We start from the raw sequence: 23,596 nt of genomic DNA, 5'->3' as shown, positions 1-23,596 counted from the left end.
AAATGGATTCTACTCTTTAATACAGACAAAGGAAACCATGTGATACAGAAATGAGAGAAGTAGACTGGCAAAGAACAGCTAAATCACCCTAAGAACACAAGCTTTGACATAGAAAAACACGTAAGACAAAGTAAGCCCCACTCTGTTCGGCAGAGTAATGAAACCGTTCGATAAAGAAACAAGAGAAAGGTATACATGCAGAGAAAACCTAAATCATATTTAAATACTGAAAACCATGCAGCTGAGTCCTTAAGCCCCATTATATCCACTGTTCCTTTAAAGTTCTTAAATAGTCCACCTTTTTCAGGCTCTCATGCACATATCCTCACAATAAGCCCTACAAAAAATAACCATTCCTTAAAACCACAAAAGCCACACACACTTTCCTTAACCTTGCCCTACACTATTTACTCACTTATTTTGTACAGCTACCCAGTACACAGTCTATACTAGTGAGATAATCTAATACTTTCATCAGGTTATTTGCTCAGCTTAGAAGTCTCTCTTGCATTCTCTCTGCCTTTTTAAATCTTATTCTCATTTCTCAAGGCCAGGGCACCATTTTCTCTACTTATTGGTCTCTAGTTCTTCCTTTTGTGGGTATCTCTAATCCATCAGAACTACAACTCCTCTAATATGCTAGCCACATGTAGCTAATTAATGAAAATTAAATGAAACTAAAAATCCAGCGCCTCAGTTGCAGTGGCCACATTCCAAGCACTTGACAGCAACATGTGTTAGCATAGTTACAGAACATTTCCACAGAAAGTTCCACTGGAGAGCACTGTTCCAGAGCAACGCGTTATCATCTACACCCTGTAGCACTTTCATGTGCTGCAAATGGATTCTCAGAGGAGTCTGGGACATGTTTTGTTTGCTGGGTCCATAATATTGAAACCCATATGCAACTTTATATTACTAAAGGAGAACTCGCATCTGTTCCCCACGTCTTCTAACTACTACCTGATGTAAAAGGATCAATTAAGCTTTGGAAAAAAATTGTAATCATTTTGTCTTCTAAAAATACTATTTCTTTCCTATTTTCTCCACTCATTCTGGGACTCATTAGGCACATGTTAGATTTTTCTCTGTGTCCTGCGCTTTTCTATAGATTTTTAAATTCTTTACTCTCTCTTTGCTTTAGTTTGGATATTTTTCTAATGACCTATCTCCAAGTCTACTTTTGCCACCTAATGCTATGTCTGGTCTACTATTAAACTCATCTAATGAGTTCTTAATTTCAGATGATGTTTTTACAGTCCTGGAATGCCTCTTTGGTTCTGTTTTACAGATTTTAATTCTCTGCTGGAATTCCCCAATCATCATCCATTTTGCCCATCTTTTCCTATAATTACTTTTACATGTTGAAAAATTTTTAATTCCTTGTCAGTTAATTCTAGTATCTGGATTACTTGTAAATCTGCCACTAATGTTAGTTTTCTCTCTTAATTAAAGGAAAAATCTGCCTACCTCTTTTCTTTTTTTTTAATACGAAATTTATTGTCAGATTGGTTTCCATACAATACCCAGTGCTCATCCCAAAAGATGCCCTCCTCAATACCCATCACCACCCTTCCCTCCCTCCCACCCCCCATCAACCCTCAGTTTGTTCTCAGTTTTTAAGAGTCTCTTATGCTTTGCCTACCTCTTTTCATGTCCAGAATTATTTTATTTCATGTTGGATGTTGTGTATAAAGACTGTAGACACTCCAGATGAAGTTTCCCCTATCTAGAAGGGTTTCCCTTGTCTCTGTTAAGCAGACACAGCAAAGGGCTGATAACCTACATGCAGTCAGGGACTAAGCTGATTAAGAGCTAGGTTCTACTTATCATAACTTACATTTGTCTTCTGGTTCTCATCTCTTCCTCAGGAATGTCCCTCTCAGGCTTTCAATCGAGAGCCTTGTGGATCTCTGTTGTCTCTGACCTGAAAGTCTGGGGGATTCAATCTGTCTTTCAGAGGTTTTTCCACTGTGCTCTTAGGCCTCCTATCTTACTTACTCCATTTCCAAATATGACAAATAAGTTGAAAAGGAGACAGCCATGGGTTGAAGGCAGTTCCCACTCCTCAAGCAGGGTCTTGTCTTCTAGCTACCTCAAGAGCATAGGTGATTTTAGTCTACTGAATTTTTTTTGAATTTTTTTTAATGTTTATTTATTTTTGAGACAGAGAGAGACAGAGCATGAATGGGGGAGGGTCAGAGAGAGAGGGAGACACAGAATCTGAAGCAGGCTCCAGGCTCTGAGCTGTCAGCACAGAGCCCGAGCAGGGCTCGAACTCACGGACTGTGAGATCATGACCTGAGCCAAAGTCAGACGCTTAACCAACTGAGCCACCCAGGCGCCCCTGGTCTACTGAATTTTAGCCACCCACTTGGCTTCAAAATTGAGCATATGTTGGCATGCCCGGGTGGCTTGGATGGTTGAGCATCCAACTCTTGATTTCAGCTCACATCATGATCCCAGGGTTGTGCGATTGAGCCCCACGGCAGGCTCCACACTGAGAACAGGGACTGCTTGGGATTCTCTCTCTCCCTCTGCCCTTCTCCCCTGCTGGCACTCTCTTCATCTCTCTCCCTCTCTCTAAAAACAAACAAACAAACAAACAAACAATCTAGCATATGTGCACTAGGTAAAAATAATCATGCGTTCAGGGCTCCTAAAGTTTTCAAATTTTTGCCAACCCCCCAAGACACCCAGTCTTTGTTAGTTACTCCTTCTCTCAGAAGAGTTCCTTTATGTGGGCCAACGTCAATCCTTGGCTCACATCTAAAACTGGCAAATAATCTCAGGGAACAAAACAGCTGATAATAAGCTGCTCACCTCACAAGGACTTTACTCTCCCCAGACTTTTAGTTTACTTAAATAGCTGTGCTTACATACCTTTCCTATGTCTTTAAAATATATCCTTCCCCATTTATCTGCTTTTTATTTTGTTATTGTAGCAGAAATGGTATTCTGTCATGGCCTACTATATCCTAGTTTGAAACAGAAGCAACCAAGTATGTGAGTGATTTCTTGATTCTGTTCGCTCCTTTTTGAGAGCCTCTTATTTTCTCCTCGGTGACATTTTGAAGGCTGCATATTTTCTGTTTTTCCTCATTTTTCACTAGCCTAAGGAATGATAGAGGCAGAAGTAGTGTTCAGCCGAGGAGACAGTTTGAAAACATTTCTGGGTTCTACACTCTCTCCTAAGAGTTTATTATACATTGTATGTATTATAAGAAGATTCACTGCCTCTACTTAGACTATATCTCATTCAAATGGAGAGGGATCATTTAGATAATTTCCCCAGGTCACTATGTAGCACTAGAGGCTTCATTTGTGTGTGTATAAGTTCCAGGGTTATTTTTTACATTTTAACCAGATTACTATCTACTTGCCACTTCTACTATTCCTCTGAAAAGGAGGAAAAAAAAAATATTTTCCAGTTTGAGAAATATTAGTGATAATTCTCAGGATCTGTCAACTGACTAGTATAATATCTGGGGACTGGGGCTATATTAAGTTGCTAAGTCATGCTGTGCATCTTCGCTTGAAATCTTCAGTTTCTTTCCTTGGCCATCGTTTTTTAAGTTATTGTATCTAATTGCATTATTCTTTGTTGTTTGCTCTTGGTGAAGGTTTTTGCTAGTTGGTACTATTTTACAGTCATTTTGAGGGGAGAGAAATTCTATGAGTTAAACTCAATCTACCATTTTAATTTGGATATACTCAGAGGTTTGTTAACACTCTAAAGTTTGAAGTTAGAGGTCTAATTAAGAATTTTCTAACACCATCAGCACTGGACTGCCTGGCTACTTATGAAGATACCAGAGTTACAGCCAGTCTATTTTTCACACTACCTGAGCCCTAATTTTCACTGCCCTGGCTACTCTATGTTTTAAAGATCCAACATTTTCCTGATCAGCTCACATAAGTTATGAAATCAGTTAATGCTAATGATTATGTATGCATTATTTTACATCTGTGTGACATACATTCAATATGGACACAAACATTAGACTCAGAATAAGGAAAAGACATGTACATGTGACTTTTCAGTTGTGCCTGATGTGCAAAATACTGCTAAACCACACTGAAAGGAATAAAATTAATTAATATACAAGGATAGAAGGAGGAAAATCTTTTAAGAAAGAGGTATGAGGATATGTGTATAAACTGCTTGGAATTGGGGGGTAACAATGAGGAGTGAACATTCTCAATAGCTTCCTATCAAAACCATCTAGGTTCGGAAGAAGATTCTGATTTCTACTGCAGGGGAACTTATGTGACCATCATGGACAAGTTTCCTAATAAGCAGTGTAGGAAAAACAACTCGAGGACTTAAAACGAATATGGTTTCACAAGATTTTGTGATCAGTGGGATGTCTATTTTTATTTATAAATGAGAAAACTAAAATCTAAGAAAAGTTAATTTGCCCCATATAATAATGACATAGATATTTCAATTAATTATCATCTATGACATCAAAATTCTAAGTTCCCTAATATTTTCTACTTTTGAAGTGCTCTTCCCAAGACACTGTTTCAAGTGTAGATCATATATTCTTTCCATGACTAAAAAAAGAACTTTACGCCAAAAGAGCAAAAGTAACAGGATAGTAGGTAATAAGCTGTTAAACTACTTTTCCATAGTTACCTGGTAGTAAATATTTGTAACATTTTTTGCTATTCCAACAAAATACTGTACCTGGCTATGGTACAGCTGTGTATACCTGGCTAAACCAATTATTTTCACACTTTGCTTTTTTACAGTATATTTATCACAAACAATTCCTTCTCCTCTCCACTGCCATCTGGTTTCAGAGCTATGTAGACTAAGCCAGCTCCACTATTAAGTAACAGAAACAATGTGATTCTAATCTCAATAGCATTTAACCATGGCTTTGCGCACTGGCATAAAAGATTTCATAGTAGTTATGAGATCTTGGATAAGTTACTTTCTCAGGATTTTGGTCTCCACATTTATAAATGAGACTGGATTAGACAATCTCTCCTCTACTTCCCAAAACTTTCTAAATTTGTTTATAAATTTTATAGTAATTAGCTGACTCTTACCAATTTCTAAACAAAATAAAACACAACAAAAAAAAAGACCTCTCATTCTTCAGATAGACTTCCTCATTTTGATTTACTTAGTTCTAACAAAATATCCCAATGACCTTTAAATGAAAATATTAGTTTGTCAGTATCCATAACAGGTAAAAAATTAAAGAATTTATACAGTACATTTCTGTTTCTAATCAAGTCCAAAGAATGGATTTTTTTGTTTGTTTAAAATCTTCTGCCTTGACTACAAGTACTTATGTAATATAACAAGAGGTTGACAAGTTTTATTCACAGAAAAATCATATAAAACTCTCTGATGTATCCTACAGGTATTAAGTACTAACAACTAATAACAACCAAAAGAAAGACAAGACTTATTAATATAAACTAAATGGGTTTTGAGTATGTAGATGAAACTGATGATAACTAAAAGTTTTGTGAACTGGGACTAACTTTCCAAATGGGAATATAAACAGCATACAGATCACAGTTCCTAAAATTGTATCAAGATGAATAACTGATAATTTAAGGGTAAATGTAAATTTGACATGAAAATTTTGTTGAACAAATGAATGAATTCCCAACCACAGAAGAGCGTCTAGCACATAGTAGATACTCAACAAATGTATGCTAAATGAGTTAAGACCGGTTTCTTTTTGAAAAATAAGACCTGGGTGCCTGGGTGGCTCAGTCGGTTAAGCGTCTGACTTTGGCTCAGGTCATAATCTCATGGTTCATGAGTTCAAGCCCCGCATCGGGCTCTGTGCTGACAGCTCACAGCCTGGAGCCTGCTTCGGAATCTGTGTCTCCCTCTCTCTCCGCCCCTGCCCTGCTCACACTCTGTCTCTGTCTCTCAAAAAGTGAATAAATGTGAAAAAAAAAAAGTATTAAAAAAAAAAAAGGAAGAAAGAATAAGAAGACCAAGAAAATTTTAAACACTTAAAAAACACATTATTGGCTACTTACTGGCACAAACATTTGAAATGAGGACAGGAAAACTTATTTCAAACCAAATAAAGGTATAAAGAATAGCTCTAGTCAAAAAACAATGTGAAATATTCTCCATGTCTTAATCTACAATTAATTATAGTCTGCCATAATATCTTCAGAGAGGAACAAAATGGAATTTATATAGTCTCTCAAGATTTAGTTTAAAATGTGAGTAATGAAGGGTGCCTGGGTGGCTCAGTTGGTTGAGCATCCGACTCTTGATTTTGGCTCAGGTTGTAATCTCACAGTTCATGACATTGAGCCCCATGTTGGGCTCTACACAGAGCCTGCTTAGGATTCTCTTTTTCCCTCTCTCTCTGCCCTCTCCTGCCTTGTTCTCTCTCTCAAAATAAATAAATAAACATTAAGAAAAATAAAAAATACAATGTGAGTAATGTAGATGAGAAAACCATGTCTTCTTCATTTTCCCCTTCATTCACTGAAAAGACATTTATTGAACACTTACAAAAGCAAGTGCTTATTCCTTCCCTTCTTTTAGGTCCAGCATATAGGCTAAGCCAAAGAACAATGAGCCTAGGTTGTATAAAAGGAAAGTTTCAGTATGTCAATGTCATAACTCATTTTCCATTCAATTCCTATTGTTCCATGTATGATATATATTTATAACATCCAGATCAACTTTCTATATTTATCTTTTACAAATAAAAAAACATTTTTATCATTTTTATGACAGTACATTAAACTGTACCTTAGTTTTTTTCTCGTGCATTGACTTATGGATGCGTTCTCTTAGGGGTTTCATTGATGAATTATTCACTTGTGTGGGAGATCTATGTCCAAAGAAAAGCAAAAATCTATAAACAAAAGTAGCTTTTTAACTTGTTTTTGCCCCTCCCCTACCCCAAAGCAGTAATGAAATAAAAAGACAACTAAATCTTGTTGTTTATAATACTATATAAAAGTGTCAGTATTATTATTTAAAGTTCTAAATATTAATAATTTGCTATGTTAATTAATACAGTCACTACATATTTGAATTTCTGATATATGTAAGGTACTGTGTAAGATATTATGAAGGACAGAAAGTAGATTAATTCATTGCCCTGAATTCAGGCATCCTGAAGCCTAAAGTACAGGAAATAAGATACCCACACAACTAAAATTTAAAATAAAAAAGGACAAGAGCCATAGCAGGGGAATTCAAGAGAAAAATATAGTTTAGAAATAGGACGGTCAAAGAAGGCACAATGGAGAAAGAAACACTGGAGCTTTGGAGCCAGACAAACCTGGATTCCTCAATAAATTCCTTTCTGGCTTAATAGAGCCAGAGTCATAACCTCTTTAACTCAAAAGACTGTTATATAAGAATAAAGAATAGTCTATTCTAAGAAACACTCGTTTATAACCTTACATTGACTTATATTCATACACCACATTGCCCTTAATTTTATCATTTCAATGCAGATCACTAAAAATTCACTTTACCATGAATTGGTACTTGTCTGCACAATGACAATTGTAAATACTAAGGTAGCTATAAACAATTGAAATATGTTTGGCCACATGATTGAGAAAAATACTTCTTTAAAATGGATGTAGGGATTAATTTTGTTTAAAAAAAAATTCCATAAACACAAAATAACTTTCTCTACGAAAATGGTAGAATTGAATCTGAGAAAAAAATTAATCATTTATGATGTTACCTAAAAAACAAACTGTGCTGAACAGAAGTAAGGTAAAAGAACACAAAATAAAGGTTCAGTTCCTTTATACTTTTTTCATAAGTCAGTGATAAATTTTCATTGCTAGGAAAATATTTGGACAATTTTGAGGTAGAATATGGAAGAATTATATCATGCCCAGATATAAAAGAATAATCACTGAAAGCTGGTGAAAAGGGTTTAAATAAATTGGAGGACAACACTGAATGACAGACCATTGCAAAGTTTCTCTTTAAAGGGAAGAGAAAAATAGAAAAGATCAAACAAGTAGGATGACTTTGTAAAGTTTCTCCACAATGTATTAAATACAATTTGAAATCGTTGTTCTAAAGTTTTACACGTTTCTATAAATGAATGCTCATTAATGAAAAATATCACCAACCTACACAATGTCTGACCTAGTGGTTGTTAAAAGTGGAGCATATCAATGTCTTGCATAGAATACTAACACTAATTTAGTAAGTGTTTGTCTTCATAATGTGAGGAAGAACCAAGAGATATCAATTCCAATTTAAGTTTGGTGTATATGCTCTCTCTGGTTCTCACGCAGAACAGCACAATCCTTGGAGGAGAGACCTTAGGTTTTGGAGCAAGACACTTTGGCTACTTGCTTAACTGTGCTCTCTTAGGCAAATTACTTCATCTTTCTCTTTCTCAAGTGTCTAATTCTTCACTTATAAAGTGGGGATATTATTGAAAGAGGTTGCTATGAGAGCTAATATAAGTGAGAGCAGTTAGCAAAGTTCTTGACATACACGACAAAGAAAATGAATATTTCCTAAGCAAAAAACAAGCACAAAAAAAATAAAAACAAAACCAAAAATACCTGTCATACTCTCAGAAGATACTACGCTTTTATATACAACTTTCTCACATCCAAATGTTCAATCTCCCTTTAACTTTTGTCTTCTCTCTTCACACTTTTCTGTAGTCTCCAAGTTTCTTACCATAGCATGTATTTCCTTTTACTTAATGAGGTATTTTTTCAACATTCCCTTTATAGACTAGAGTTAACATTCACATACATATAACTTCCACAATACTTACCTAAAAAGTGTAAGAATAGAAATCCCATTATGATGAATTGTGTTTTCATCATCATATAAAAGCTCTGCTTTGTTTTTGGTAGGCAAACTGGCTGCTTCCTCATCCAAAAGAACTAGTAAAATTTTCACAGTATCTCTGCCACAGTATGCAGTACCATGGTTTATAGCATAAGATTTTGGCTAGAACAAAAAATAGTATTAAGTAAATGTAATAATCACCTAAGTTGGGTCAATCAGTCATTCTTTTCCATTTCTTGTGCCACCATTCTCCTCCTCTTATAGTTTAAGTAATAAAAAAAAATCAGCCATGGGAAATGGCTTTAAGGCATGTAATATTTCTCCCTCAAGTCATACCAAAGTCAATCTTATCACCTTCTAAAAGCACAAAAAATATAGAAAATAGTATCATCAGGGAAGACATTGGTTCTGATCAAAATAACATCCCAGGCTTGAAGTCAGAAAATTTAGTAACTATCTAGCTATGTGACCCCAGCCTCATGACTTAATCTCCTTGTATATTTTTTCTTTTTTATACCAAAGAGAGATGGTCTGAATACCAACCCCACAGATGGCCATAAAGATCTATTCAAATGCAAAAATTAAAAATGAGTTCACATTCATTCACTCAGTAATCCATTCATAACTACATACCAAGTCCCAAGCACAGTGTAAGGCTACAAAGGTAAAAACCGCTGCCTCAAGGAACCCATACTCTCCTAAATAAAATAAGAAAGTAACTAACAAGTGCATTACAAAGTACTAAGGGCTATTTATTTTTTAATATTTATCTATTTTTGAAAGGGAAGGAGAGAGAGGAGAGAAAGGAGGAGAAAGAGAGATAAAGTGCATACATGCAAGCAGGTGAAGGGCAGAGAGGGAGACAGAGAAACCCAAGCAGGCTCTGCAGCTGTCAGCACAGAGCCCACCACGGGGCTCATGGGAGCTTGATCTCAGGAACCGTGAGATCATGACCTGAGCTGAAATCAAGAGTCAGATGATGTTTAACCAACTGAGCCACCCATGCACCCCCTTAAGTGCTATTTCTAACAGAAGATATACATGGCATAATAGGAGCACACAAAAGGTAGTGAACAATATACTCAGGAATCAACGATGTCTTCATAGAGGAGGAGACACATAGGGGTAGGAGAGACCGTGGTACTTTGAAGGATGAGGTAACATGATATAACTAAAGAACAAAGTAACAGAGAGAGTTACGCAGAATGAACGTGGGAAAGCTTTGTATATCTGGCAAAGAAATTATAAGTCAGTCTGTTACAGAGTTAAAATCTTTTGCTTTATTAAGCAAGGACATTAATGATTCTATTTAGATTTTTAGAAAAATGATGGCAATGTGTAAAATATATTCTAGGGTAAGAATGTTACTAAGTCTGGAGACAGGAACACAAATTAAGAGACTGTAATAGTCCAGCTTGGAAAAGGAGAAGGTAGTAGCAGTGAACTAAGATAGTAGCAGTGGAGATAAAGAAAAAAGCAGATTAGGGGCGCCTGGGTGGCTCAGGTCGGTTGAGCGTCCGACTTCGGCTCAGGTCACGATCTCGTGGTTTGTGGGTTCGAGCCCCGTGTCGGGCTCTGTGCTGACAGCTCAGAGCCTGGAGCCTGTTTCGGATTCTGTCCCTCTCTCTTTCTCTTTCTCTCTCTCTCTCTCTCTCTCTCTCTGCCCCTCCTCCACTCACATTCTGTCTCTCTCTCCTTCGGAAATAAATAAGCATTAAAAAAATTTTTTTTAAGAAAATAAGCAGATTAAAAGAGGAGAGCTAGAAAAACTTAGTGACTACACAGAATAAGGGAAAATATATGATAATATAATATTATACACGGACACACGTAAGCACAAACCCTGAAGATATCTCTGGCTGGGTTTGATACCAACTTACTAGTAGCAGGTGCTTTATAACTCTGGGGAAGTTCCTTAACCTCACTGTGCTTCAGTTAAATCGCTGGTAAAATAGGGGTAGGTAAAATAGGTAAAATGCCTAACCCATACAGCATGGTGGACATTGTGCCTAAATATCAGAGTCACCCTTTCTGAGACATCTGTTGTAGCTGCACCACTTCCCTCAGCTTCCATCAACTTGGTCTTGGCCTCCTTTCTCTACTTGGCTTGACCAAACTAACCTGTATAGCTGCACTGGAATTTTAATAAACTGCTTAGCACAATAATGATTACTAATCACATTGTATGCACTTATCACAATAATAATGACTTATCACAATATATGTGCTTAACATAGATTTTTCATTAGTACCAGAGAGAGAAGTCCACATTGTTTAACATTAACTTATTGAGAATTATTGGATAGTATTTTTCAAAGATTTCTGATTTGACTGAACACATAAAATCAAGAACCAGGTTGGATCTTTACTTGTTGTGACAGGAAATGGGAGAGACTGGTGCTCTTAATTACCTGAGTTGTGACAATTCCTGACTTAGACTAATAGTAATAACGTGGTTTTCATTTGAGCCAAGCTAGTCACAGGAAGTGTTAGCACACATGAGACAACCACATGGGGCACACAAGGGGCAACAACCCAGAATCTCCCCTATCTCCCCTATGTCCCACCTTCAAGTTAATGTGAAAACATGCATTGTTACAGAAAAATAACTAAAAATGGTTCTGTGAATAAACAGATGAATAATAAAAAATTAGCAAAAGTCTTTCTTCATGCTCTGATTATTACAATCATACCTAATGAAAAAGAGCTTTTGTTGCTTGAGTAACTAAACTGCAATAAATGGATTATAACACATTCCCCAAAATTCTTTTCTAGAGCTGAAAACATGGCAATTTCTCCTATAATACTAGTTTATTGTACCATACAGTGTTTGATTCCCTATGTTAAAAACAAACAAACAAACAAACAAACAAACAAGAAACAGGTAAATATTCTGGGAATATATAGTTAAAAGATTTCTAAGTATAAAAATTCCTCATGTTTGCAGTAGGCTGGTAAGAGAGGTAGAAAAGAACACATCATAAAGATTTTAAAAATTCTATTGAAGAAAAATAAACTGAATAGAAACCATTTCTCTTGCTGTTCCAGAGTACCTAGTACAGGGATCAGAACCAGAGAAACCTGGTTCTTATTTTATATTTGAGTAAATGGGAAAATAATGGTTTCATAAGAGTAATTATTGAAAAACATTATAAAACACCATAATATCCATTAAGAATTATAAACTTCTAGTGCTACAAGGGATAGTGAAGATTATCCAATGCCTTCTTTAACAAATACACACAATTGGCCCAAAGATGTTATGATTTACTCAAGTCGAACATAATCCTATATAATCCTATTGAGAAACTTAAATTTTCAACATCTTAAACGCAGGAAACACATGCTTATGACTTAAGTAGCAATAGTAAACCATTTCTATAACAAGTAGAAGCGATAATGTTTTGTATGGAAGAATAATGAAACATAAAAAGCTCATTACCCTTGCAGGACTGATATCAGTGGTACCAAGAATTACATCTCCTTGTTGAGAATTGACAATATTTTTAATCCTCAAATCCAAATCCTGAGCTACTTCCTCTACTGCTTTACAAAAAGGATCCCTGCTGTTCTGGCCTTTAATCAGCTGCATCTTTATCACTGAGAGTATCCGACCCCCTGCAATGCTGAAAATAGAAATATGATCACCCTTACAATAGTATTAGAAATGACAATATGCTTATAAGCTTGAAAATATACTTCTCAGAGTGAATCAACACTTTTCAAAAAATAGGACATTGGTCTTATAAATCAAACTAACACATTTAAGAAAAGGATGAGAACCATGAGAAACAAAATTTAAAAGTTTTTCTGAAAGCAAGTCATTTCAATAAAGGTAAGTTATTTCTTCCTTGATTTGAAAGGTGAAGGGAAATATTTTAGTTATATATGATACATAATAACAGTTTCAGGTGCAGTTATATACACATAATATACTTAAAAATATGTATCTTTAAATACAAGGTAATAGAAACACTACTTCTCAATTTATACCTAGAATCTTGCATTACTTTAATCTTAAAATCCATTCACTATTATTATCCTTAAATCACAGATGAGAAAATTGAGTCTCAAAAAGGTTAAATAGCTTGTCCAAGAACACAGAGTGCCTGAGCTAGGAAAGAGGTAGTGAGGACTGACCTGAAGCATGATATTACATTCTAATATGAGAATTGTTATTACGTGGAAGCAGAAATTAAGCTAGTTAATACTGATCTAAAGCAAACCAGAGACTGGACCAACTAACTATGTCCAAAAGACAAGTGTTTTAAAAAACCTGAAATCAATTACTTTATACTAAGCCTGAGCCTGAATGAATTTAGGTTGCAGTTTCTGTTCTAGAAGGCTGACCTAAAAAAATGTGAGAAATATATAGGAAAAAGGAGTTTGATCTATTACAAGGAAGAAATTAGAGGTGTCCAACAATAGAAGAGGGCTCTTTTTTTAAGTCGGGAGATCTCCATTCCTAGAGCTATCCCTGGAAAGGTTGTGCAGTGCTGATTGAGAAGGTGGTATGGCCTGGCTATAAAGTCAGATTACCTGAGCACAAAATAACACCTGTCCCACCCCCTTCTACCTTGGGTATGCTGTTTAACTTTTCTGTGACTTTTTTTTTTTAAATGTTTATTTGTTTATTTTGAGAGAGAAAGAGAGAGTGTGTGCCCATGCACATGCAAGGGCAGAGAGAGAAAAAGAGAGAGGGAAAGAGAGAGAAACCTAAGCAGGCTCCATACTGTCAGTGCAGAGCCCAACACAGGGCTTGATCCCAAGAACTGTAAGATCATGACCTGAGTTGAAATCAAGAGTTGGAAGCTCAACCCACTGAGCCACCCAGGTGCCTCAAACTTTTCTGTGACTTTTATAGTGGCATAAAGAAAATTATGAATTAAAGTTTTAATCCATGCTGTCTTATTGCCAGGTTTTATGTTTTAGGGAAGAAGCCAGGTTTCCTAAGAAACACTGGAAATATGATTGTTTACAATCAAATAGCTGGTCCAAATAGAGATGGAAAGTTAGAAGAAAATTGCAGAGACACTTAATGTATGATTAGACCAGTGTCTTCCAAATTTGCCTAATTATCAGAATCATATTCAGCATTTGTTTAAAATATCAACTCCCGATCCCACCTTGTTGAATCACAAACTGCAGAAAAGAGTACTGAATAGCTGCATTGTTTTAAAAGTACCACAGGTGATTCTAACAACCACATAAGCTTGGGAAACATTTCATTTAAAAGAAAAAAAAGGAAGAAAAAGCTTCTTGAGAAAGGAAGAATGCTAATTTTTACACTACCAGTTTATACTTGGCACACAGAAGAAATGATTGATATGACCACTATCACATGCGACAATCTAAAATTTTTTACAATAAGACAAAAGATACATATTTTATGATTATTCATATCGTTTGCAATACAAAAGTACTTAGGAGCTTTCCACCTTCCACTTACACTATGGTAGACTAAATACCCTGGGGGAATATCTCACTGAGTTTGGCAGGAATAGAGGGAAATCTCTAAATACCACTTAATTTCTCCCCCAAAAAAGGAACAGACAAGAGCTGGAGTAGAAAGTTGGGAGCTACAAATGGGAGGCGAGCAGAATGAATGGGTTTTCCTGAAGGCAAAAATCTCTAGCGGTACTTTGATCAGGACACAAAGCCCTGGGTGGGAGAAGGCAACCAGAGAATTTCACATTGAGTCTGAACCTTCTGAGGGAGAAGGAACTAGTAAGGGTTGTATTAGATTTATTTTATGTATTTTATCTTTTTGAAGCTCTTTTTTAAAAATTGTTTTCCTATTTGGTGATGACATAGAAAAACAATTGCTTATTGTTTACTGACCTTGTGTCCAGCATCATTGTTAAACACTACTATTAATATGAATAATTTGCCTTTAGATTTCTGGAGTTTTCTACATATACAATCATATTATCATCAAACAGAATTTTATTTCTTCCTTTTCAATTGTTACATCTATTTCTTTATCTTGCCTTACTACACTGAATTGAACATACAATATTGTGCTAAAAAGAAATGATAAGAGTAGGAACTCTTACTTTATCTTAAACCTTAAATAGAATGCTAAAACATTTTACCAGTAAGGAGGTCTGTATAGAAACCCTTTATCAGGTTAAAGCCTTTATTCTCAGTTCATTTGACACAGAGTGGGTAGCCCTGTGAGTGTGGATGTCCCAACAGACTCCTCATCTTAGACAGTCCCTAGGCTTTGTCCCTGCTCCCTCAGAGTTTACCAGCATAAGAACAGACTTTCCAAATCACCAAATACTCTCAAAATAAAAGCTGGCTTCCCTTCTTGACTTCCCTCTTTGACTTTCTTCCTTCCTCTAGTTTTTGGCCAGTATTTTCATTATAAATGCCTATTCATCAACGCATTCAAAAAGTATTTAAAAGATATGTATCCAGCATTATTAACTATTTTCAAGGGAAGGTTCAATCAGCAGACCTAACCTGCCATATACCTGTCATCAGAAGTCTGAGTAAACTCTAAGAATTCTTTTATATATACAATCACTATCTTTTTCAGTGGTTTTTCCTTGATTTTCAATCAAAAGCACAGAAAGTAATTGGATGAAATGAAGCCGAAATGAAAGCACAACACTATGTGCCTCTTCTGGCAAATAATCTAATGGAAGAGTTTTGTAAGATTCAAAAGGATAATAAAACATGAAAGAGTGTTGTAATGTCAACTACAATAACAAAAAAATGCTTTTAATGATATTAGGTAAAAGTCACCTTTGCCTCCTTTTCTCAATTCCTTCCTTCTAAAGATGATATAATTCCCTGACTGAATTAAATCAGGAAAAAGTGTGTAAGATTTGTGTTTCAGATCCTTGCCAAGTTCAACATTTTGACCTTGGTAAAAAATACCTCAAACACTAGTGCTGTGACTAGTCTATTGCTTGCTATACATTCTCTATTAGAGCCCAATATTAGCTCTTCAAAAATCTGCTCAGCAACATGGTAGTATAATCCAGACTCTTGCTTCTAGAGCCTGTAATCTCTGAAGTTTTAACTCAAATGACACCAGGATATTTGTGCTAGGCAATGGGGATACAATGAATAAAATATTTCTCTTTAAGAGGTCACAATTAACCACATGAGAAAGTAAGATACTAAAGGTATAAAGGGAGTTCAAGTGGGGAGGTAAGGGAAGAAAGAGTATTTCACGAAGACATCCCAGAAGATACATTATGAGTACTCTAGAAAAACATCAATAGAAGAATTTAGGGGTGCGTGGGTAGCTTGGTTGGTTAAGCATCCAACTTCAGCCCAGATCATGATCTCATGGTTCGTGAGTTCAAATCCCACATTGGACTCTGGACTGATGATGTGGAGCCTGTTTGGGATTCTCTCTCTCTCTCCCTGTTTGTCCCACCTCATTCACACTTTCTGTCTCTCCCTCTCTCTCTCTCTCTCTCTCTAAGATAAATAAACTTAAAAAAAAAAAAAAAAAAAAAAGGAAGAATTTAGGCGAAAAAGAGGTAAACTGTACCTACTGACTACCAAATGTATCAAATTAAAGCCCTGGGGCAGAAAGAGAAAAATAAAGCTAGTGAGGGAAAACAATTAAATCGGCAAGCTTGTAACAAAATATTGTGAATGAAGGAGAACAATAAGCAGTAAAACACAAATGGATGGTTATACTTTAGTGTATTTATTGAATATTCTTACTTTACTGTATGGATTGGCTTTCCTCTACTATCTCCAAGAACTAGAAAGCTATTTGCTAAAACACATTTTTAAAATTTAAATATGATTAAAAGTGCTACATAAGATATATCAAAAGTGCTTCTAGAATATTTTTAAATGATAAAAAATGTAACATTAGAATTTTGGACCAGAAAATTTCAACTAGATTTAACATTCTATAAATGAATAATAGTTAGTCCAATAAGTATAACTCAAGTATACATTTAAAAGTTGTGTCATAAATTTGAAATACATATTGGAATTTGCTTCCATTAAACAAATTGGAATTTGTTTCCATTAAATATTGGAACAATAGAGAACAAATTTATGTAACCTGAAACCCCTAATTTAAGATATTTTTCAGGAAAGTATATGCATTTTATGGTGGCACCTACTGGCAAAATGTAGAAATACAACCAAATTATAGCTAAGATGGCCTGATGAAAAGTTGGCAATGGGGAGGGAAGGGTAGGAATTGATTCTTTCATTTCTTCCCTGTCTGTTTGCCATCCTCCCTTTGATTCAAAGATTACTGTGTTTCCCTACTACCTCCACCCTATTCTACTCAGTTACAAGAGTTAAGTACATTTTTATCTCTAAGTTTTAAGGTTGAGAGACAGGCTAGAGAAAGATGCAGGCAGGAGTTAGAGCATTTAGAATTTGTATATCATACTGAGGTTTCTGGAGTCTTATCCTGTACTTAATATGAATCATTGAAGAATTTTAATCATGGGAGTAACATTCGTTGTTTCAGAAAGACCACTGGCAGTAGTGAGGGCAGCAGAATGGGGCAACTCAAAACTGGAGGAAAAAGAACAACTCAGAGAGAAGTGAAGAAGTTCAGGCAAGAAAGGATAAAAGTCTGAAAACAGACTTTCCATACAAAATGGAAATATAAGATAGTAGCTACAGGAATAGAGATGAGAAGAAAGAATATCAAAAATGTTAAGTAAGAAAAATTGATGGATCTTGGTGGCAGAAGGGATAGAGAAAGGAGAAAAAAGGAGTTTAAGATATGTTCCAGATTTCTGCTTAGGTAGTTTGAGAAAGAGAGGCTTCAAAAAGCTGGGGCACTTTAGAAAGAGAAAAAGGTTTGCAGGAAAGATGAAGACTTAGTTTGGGACATGTTAAGTTTTAGTTGCCTTTGAGGTCACAACCTATAGACAAAGATGTATTTTTGAAACTCAGGAAAGAGGTTTGGATCCCACTGAAATATAGATTTAGAATTTATAGATACAGAATTTATAGGAGTAGATGGAAAATAAGAGAATGAAATCTCAGAAGTATGGGGAAAAGGGTTCAGAAAATGATCAAATTTAAGGACGTTTGGAGTCCAAAAAAGACCATACCAACCTGATCACAAGTGACCTTTGGCAGAATAGCTTCAATAGAGTGGAACAGTGAATGATTGTGAGTCAGTTAACTACAGACAAGTAAATAGATATTGAGTGTCTACTCTGTGTCAGAAACCATGTTAACTCTAAGGGATATTAGTGAAGAAAATCAACAAAACCCTCACAGAGTTTACAGTCTGGTGAGAAATACATATTAAATAATTAGAATTGGGAAATGGAATAAAGGACAGCATTTTTTTTTCAAGAATCTCAGTTATAAAAGGAAGGAGAGGGACGTCTGGGTGGCTCAGTCAGTTAAGCATCCGACTTCGGTGCAGGTCATGATCTTGCAGTTTGTGAGTTCAAGCCCTGCTTCGGGCTCTGTGGTGATAGCTAGGAGCCTGGAGCCTGTTTCAGATTCTGTTTCTCCCTCTCTCTCTCTGCCCCTCCCCCACTTGCGCTCTGTCTCCCTCTGTCTCAAAAATAAACATTAGAAAAAATTGATTTAAAAAAAAACAAGAAAATAAAAGGAAGGAGAAGGAATTGACAAAAACAGAGAAGATCGTTTGTTGTTTTTTCTTATAATCTTTATGGACTGTGGCAAAAGTACTAGTAGAAGTTGAAATTATAAGACAAAATGAATAACCAATGAAACAATGTCCCAATAGGCTAGTCATATTATCCCCACTGTAGAAAATATCCTCCCTTCTCCCCATCTGGGCTTCATATCACACCCATTCTCCATGTCCGTCTAACTCCTTCAAGTCCATACTTTAAGATTAAGCTGAACTATAACAGCCACCCAGGTAAGTATTCCTGACCCTTTATCCCTGCCTCCCACAAATAAGGCAATTGTCTTTTCCTCTGTACATCCTCCTATTGCATAAATAGGATATATGGTTTTAGCTTTTAATAATTCTTTACAATTATGAAATGAATATATACTTAGTATACACAAATGTCACCATAAAGAAGAAATAAATATCGCTTAGGGCACTATTTAGACACCCACATGAATATACCCACTACTTGGACACCTACTTCTTCAGTGTCTTCACAAGAACACAGAGTGAATTACTCACTGTGACAAGACAGGATATCCACAATAACTCACTGATAAGTTAAAGAATTTAAGATGCCTCATCCTAGATGCCTCTAAAATGTACTTCTATCCTGTAGATAATTTATCCAAACCAGACATTCCTCCAAAGGGAATGCAATTATAACAAACTACAGTGGACTGAATGTACACATTTATATCTGCTCCCTCCTGAAGCTGCAGAGAAATGACAGAAATGCAAGTGTTTTAAATCCACGAAGAAAAAGAATGGAAGAGGAGACAATAGCGGATGACAGCAGAGACATACAATGAAAGGATGGAAAGATGAAAAGCAGACGGACATGTGGTAGCTGACTACTCAGAACAAAGAAGGCTAAAACATATGTAACTGCTAAAAGAGATTCCAATAAGAAGCAACTCCAGAAATTCTCAGATATTGAATTCAATACTGAAGGCTATGATAAAGGGGCTGCAAATAAGAACTAGTTGACAGTCTACATCAGAACACTTGACGCCTCAATCTCTTCTCCTATTCTGAGCAGTCAGGCCAGTGCACTTCCCTCCCCTCAGCATGGAAAGCAAGATTACTCTGAAGAAAGTAAGCCAGATGAGCTCTAGACCGCAAGGCAATGGGAACTGAAAACAGAGAGACTGAGTAAAAGTCTACAGACTGAACTGGGAGACTGAGCATCAGCTCCTATGCGACTTCAAATCCCAGAATATTACTAGACTAGCTAGACTTACAGCTTTCTGAAGGAGACTAAAGGATGCCACTGTGTAAATTCTGGGGTAAGTTCCAAATAAAAGACCTATAGTTACCGACATTGGGAGAATCCCCAACAAAGGAACTAACTGGATGCCAGGCTATAATGAAATCCACTGTACAGAACTACTAATCAGCTTTACAGAGTCTCATTCTGAAATATGATGGAAGGGCTGTTCAGAATCACCATACATTTTAGGAATACCTCTAACATGAAAGATTGCAAAACAAACAAAAAAGAAAACATTCAACTTAGATAACAACAAAGACAATCCAGGAAGCAGATAAAAATAATCTTAAAAATATAATACTTTCAGATAAGTAAAACATGATATAAGATCACATTCAATCAAATGAGAGAATACAATAAAAATATTTGTCTCCTGTTTTTCTCAGAAAGCCATGTACACCAATAAGGGGTATACCAATTAAAAATAAAGTCATGGGGCGCCTGGGTGGCTCAATTGGTTGAGCTTACGACTTCGTCTCAGGTCGTGATCTCACGGTTTGTGAGTTCGCCCCGTGTCGGGCTCTGCGCTGACAGCTTGGAGCCTGAAGCCTACTTCGGATTCTGTGTCTCCTTCTCTCTCTGCCCCTCCCCCACTTGTGCTCTGTCTCTATCAAAAATAAATAAATGTAAAAAAAAATTTTTTTAAATAAATAAAGTCATGAGATTCAGAAAACAAGGCAGAGGCAAAGAAAATTCATAAGGTAATGAAACTTCACAGTTCCCACTGTGAAACAGGCCTAACAAGCAAAAGTACAAACTGAATGAAGAAGATAGTGCATTTTCCAAAAGGAATGTCTTCAAGGGCAAAACCCAGAACTTATAGATAACCTTATTATTAGGTCTAATAAGAAGAAATTGTATAGTTTTATTGGAAAGCTTGATAAAGAATCTATAATAAAATAGGAAGTCAAGCAAAAGAAAAAAGTAGATAATTATTAACTGTAGAAAAAAAAAAAACGGGCGCCTGGGTGGCTCAGTCGGTTGAGCGGCCAACTTCGGCTCAGGTCATGATCCCGCGGTCCATGAGTTCGAGCCCCGCGTCGGGCTCTGTGCTGACAGCTCAGAGCCTGGAACCTGTTTCAGATTCTGTGTCTCCCTCTCTCTCTCTGACCCTTCCCTGTTCATGCTCTGTCTGTCTCAAAAATAAATAAACGTTAAAAAAAAAAAAAAAGAAAAAAAAAAAATCTATACAAGAAAGGAAGTATAATCACAGCATATCACATAGCTTAGGTGTAGGCAGTATTTACAGAGTCATAATAAAAAAAATTCTAAAACATAACTTAAGCTGAAATTGTAGTATAACTAGATATGAAGGATGAACGAAGTCTGTGTGTATCTGTGTGCCTAACAGGAGGGAGAAGACAGAAAAGGGGAGCTGGGACATTGGCATAGGAAGTTAATATTGTCTAAAACTGAAAAAAATCAACAAATAGCTGAATAAAAATTTCATTTAAATGAGGTAAATCTAAAAACAAAAAAACTTAAAGTCAATTCATCTGTAGAGGACTATTTTACTGTAGGTCCATAATGCCACTTGACTTTAACAAAATATACCTGTATTTGCTTTGCTAAAAATAAAATATTTTTTTAAATTATCTGTGATCTCAGAAGAAACAGCCAGCCAATATATTTGAAAGTTCAGAAGATGTCACTATTATTGACTATAAGTCATATTCAAAAAACCTCTTCCAAATTTACTTCCTTGGAATGGATATCCACAAAGAAGACAGAAGGATATAATTCAAAATAAAATCCTAAGAAAAAAATCCTTGGAATCTTACAATGAAAAGAAGTTTCATGAAATAAGATATAGTGATTAAAAGAATGGGTTCCAGGTTCAGAACTGAGTTCAGATCCCAGCTCTGCTACTTAAATAACAATGTGACTGAGTTAAATTACTTAGTCCCAGTGCTTCAGTTTCTTCCTCTCTAAACTGGGTGTGTATACAGTACCCATAATGTAAGGCTGCTGTAATGATCAAATGATAACCCCCACAAAGAGCTTAATATAATGCCTGACACATAAAAAGTGTTGAGTAAATACCAGCTCTTTTTATTAGTACAATGCTAAAGCATACCAACCAAATTGACAATGATCTACCATGATTGCTAACATATACAATGCACTTCTGTTCCCCACCAAATTACTCTCAAAATTCTTATCATCCGAGATGCATATATTATAAATAGGAGTCTATCAGATACGAAGATCTTACTTCCAATATAATATAAAAACAAATTCCAGATAAACTAAAGATTTACACCCAAGAAAAGGAAAAAATAGTAGCAGGAAGTAGAATATAGATTTCATCATATCTCTATCAATTTCCTTACTCATTCCGGGCATAAGTTTCCTTTATTGCTAAATAAAAACTTTAAAGAAATGATCTATTCAGTCATGTCCAGTCCTCAAAAATCTATTTATTCCAGAAAAAGACAAACAGAAATCCCTCTCCTATAGTCAAATTTAATTGAACATGCCATTTGACTTTGGCAAAAATTTTAGAATCAAAGATAGGCAGAAACTAGAGGAATAGGTCATGAGGTTATAATTTATTCATCTAGATATTTTGTTTCTTCTCCCTACTGTTTGGTTTGATCTTTGGTCATTTCAATAGCTCCTATATTCAAATCTACCTCTGATTCTATAAGTTTTAAAGCTAGATTAGTAAAAAACATTTGTAATTTATGAAAAGTCGTTACCTTGGATTTGGTATTTCTCCAAGAATCTCATCTAATTTGTCAATGAAGTTAATAAAATTAGACAATCCTTTTACATGTGCCCTTAAAGGATCAGATGGTGATGGTGCATATCCTTTCCCTCCAAGCTCTAGTGTCCTAATAAATGATGTAGCCACCTATGAATTAAAACAAATGATTTAGTTATGTTTAATGATTTAGTAAGTTAAAAATAAAACTTTATGAAGCTGGGTGCATTTATATTATTTCTGGGTATAGAGGTAAAGTAAGCACTTTTTACAATTCATGCCACTTTGATTCAGAAGCAAATAATTAAAGAAACAGATGCCATGCAAAATTCATGCCAGCAGGGGTGATGGCAATGCAAGTGGAGACTGGGGAGCCAAGTTAGAAAACTAAGAGAGTAAGAATATATTCATAAGAGAATATCACTGACTATAAAATATTAGTGTAGAAATATATTCTTGTATAGATTAAACTGGAGTTTTTACATGGATCAAAGGGTTTTTAAGTATCAACTGTGTTGATTTATTCAAGGGTGGGCAATTAATTCAACTCTTCCAAGCCTTATCTTACTTTAAACACTTAGACTAAATAATCACTACGTCCTATCTAGCTTTCACATTTTAGGATTATTTCATCATGTGTAGTTCAAGAGGCCTTACCTCTACAATGATAAAATTATGTATATGATGGCTATACTTAAGAGCATCTCCATCAAAGATGAAATGTTCTAAAGCTGTATTTTCCAAAGTGTATCCTAAGACAAATTCTATGAAATTTCAGTAATTTGGAAGAAAGTTCCAAGGTTAAATAACTTAGAAAACAACAGATTAAATAACATGGTTAATTTAAGCATATTTCTTAATGGTAGGACCTCTCAGAGCTTTTGATATATAAACATCCAATAAAGGTATATACTATTTCCAAACTTTTTGCCCTTGGACACATTTATTCAAGGAGCATTTAACAGGGACTTCTTCCTTTGGACGTATTTACTCAAGGAGAATTTAACAGGGCTACCACTCTATAGAACACACGTAGGAAAACACTGTTTTAGAGATATTCTCCCTTGTCAAATTTGAAGAATATGGTAATAATACCACAGATTTTCAAATACCAAGGAAGAACATATATTCACAGTTTAAAACCTGTTTTATCATAAGAAGTCTATATTACGGTACAGGTATCCACTGTTCATAACAGCCTTTTAAAACATCTTGAAAATGTAA

General features: G+C 35.5%; 1 protein-coding gene across 9 annotated transcripts in view; it reads right to left on the bottom strand.

The window, feature by feature from the left end:
• LOC122224997 (PARP1 binding protein) overlaps positions 1-23,596 on the bottom strand; it is a 118,834-nt gene that overhangs the window by 65,723 nt on the left and 29,515 nt on the right. For 8 of the 9 annotated variants that reach the window (XM_042947534.1, XM_042947535.1, XM_042947537.1 and 5 more), the window contains exons 6-9: positions 22,368-22,522; positions 12,231-12,414; positions 8,772-8,950; positions 6,752-6,833 (exon numbers count right to left, since the gene is read on the bottom strand). In XM_042947534.1, coding sequence (XP_042803468.1) covers positions 6,752-6,833; positions 8,772-8,950; positions 12,231-12,414; positions 22,368-22,522 — 600 coding nt within the window. Of the gene's footprint in view, positions 1-6,512; positions 6,577-6,751; positions 6,834-8,771; positions 8,951-12,230; positions 12,415-22,367; positions 22,523-23,596 lie in introns of those variants that run through there. The other variant, XM_042947540.1, reaches the window with a different exon arrangement.

The sequence above is a fragment of the Panthera leo genome, chromosome B4, assembly GCF_018350215.1.
Source record: "Panthera leo isolate Ple1 chromosome B4, P.leo_Ple1_pat1.1, whole genome shotgun sequence".
NCBI classification, from domain to species: domain Eukaryota; kingdom Metazoa; phylum Chordata; class Mammalia; order Carnivora; family Felidae; genus Panthera; species Panthera leo.
The sequence above is the reverse complement of the archived record's forward strand: the minus strand, read 5'-3'. Positions and strand labels throughout refer to the sequence as shown.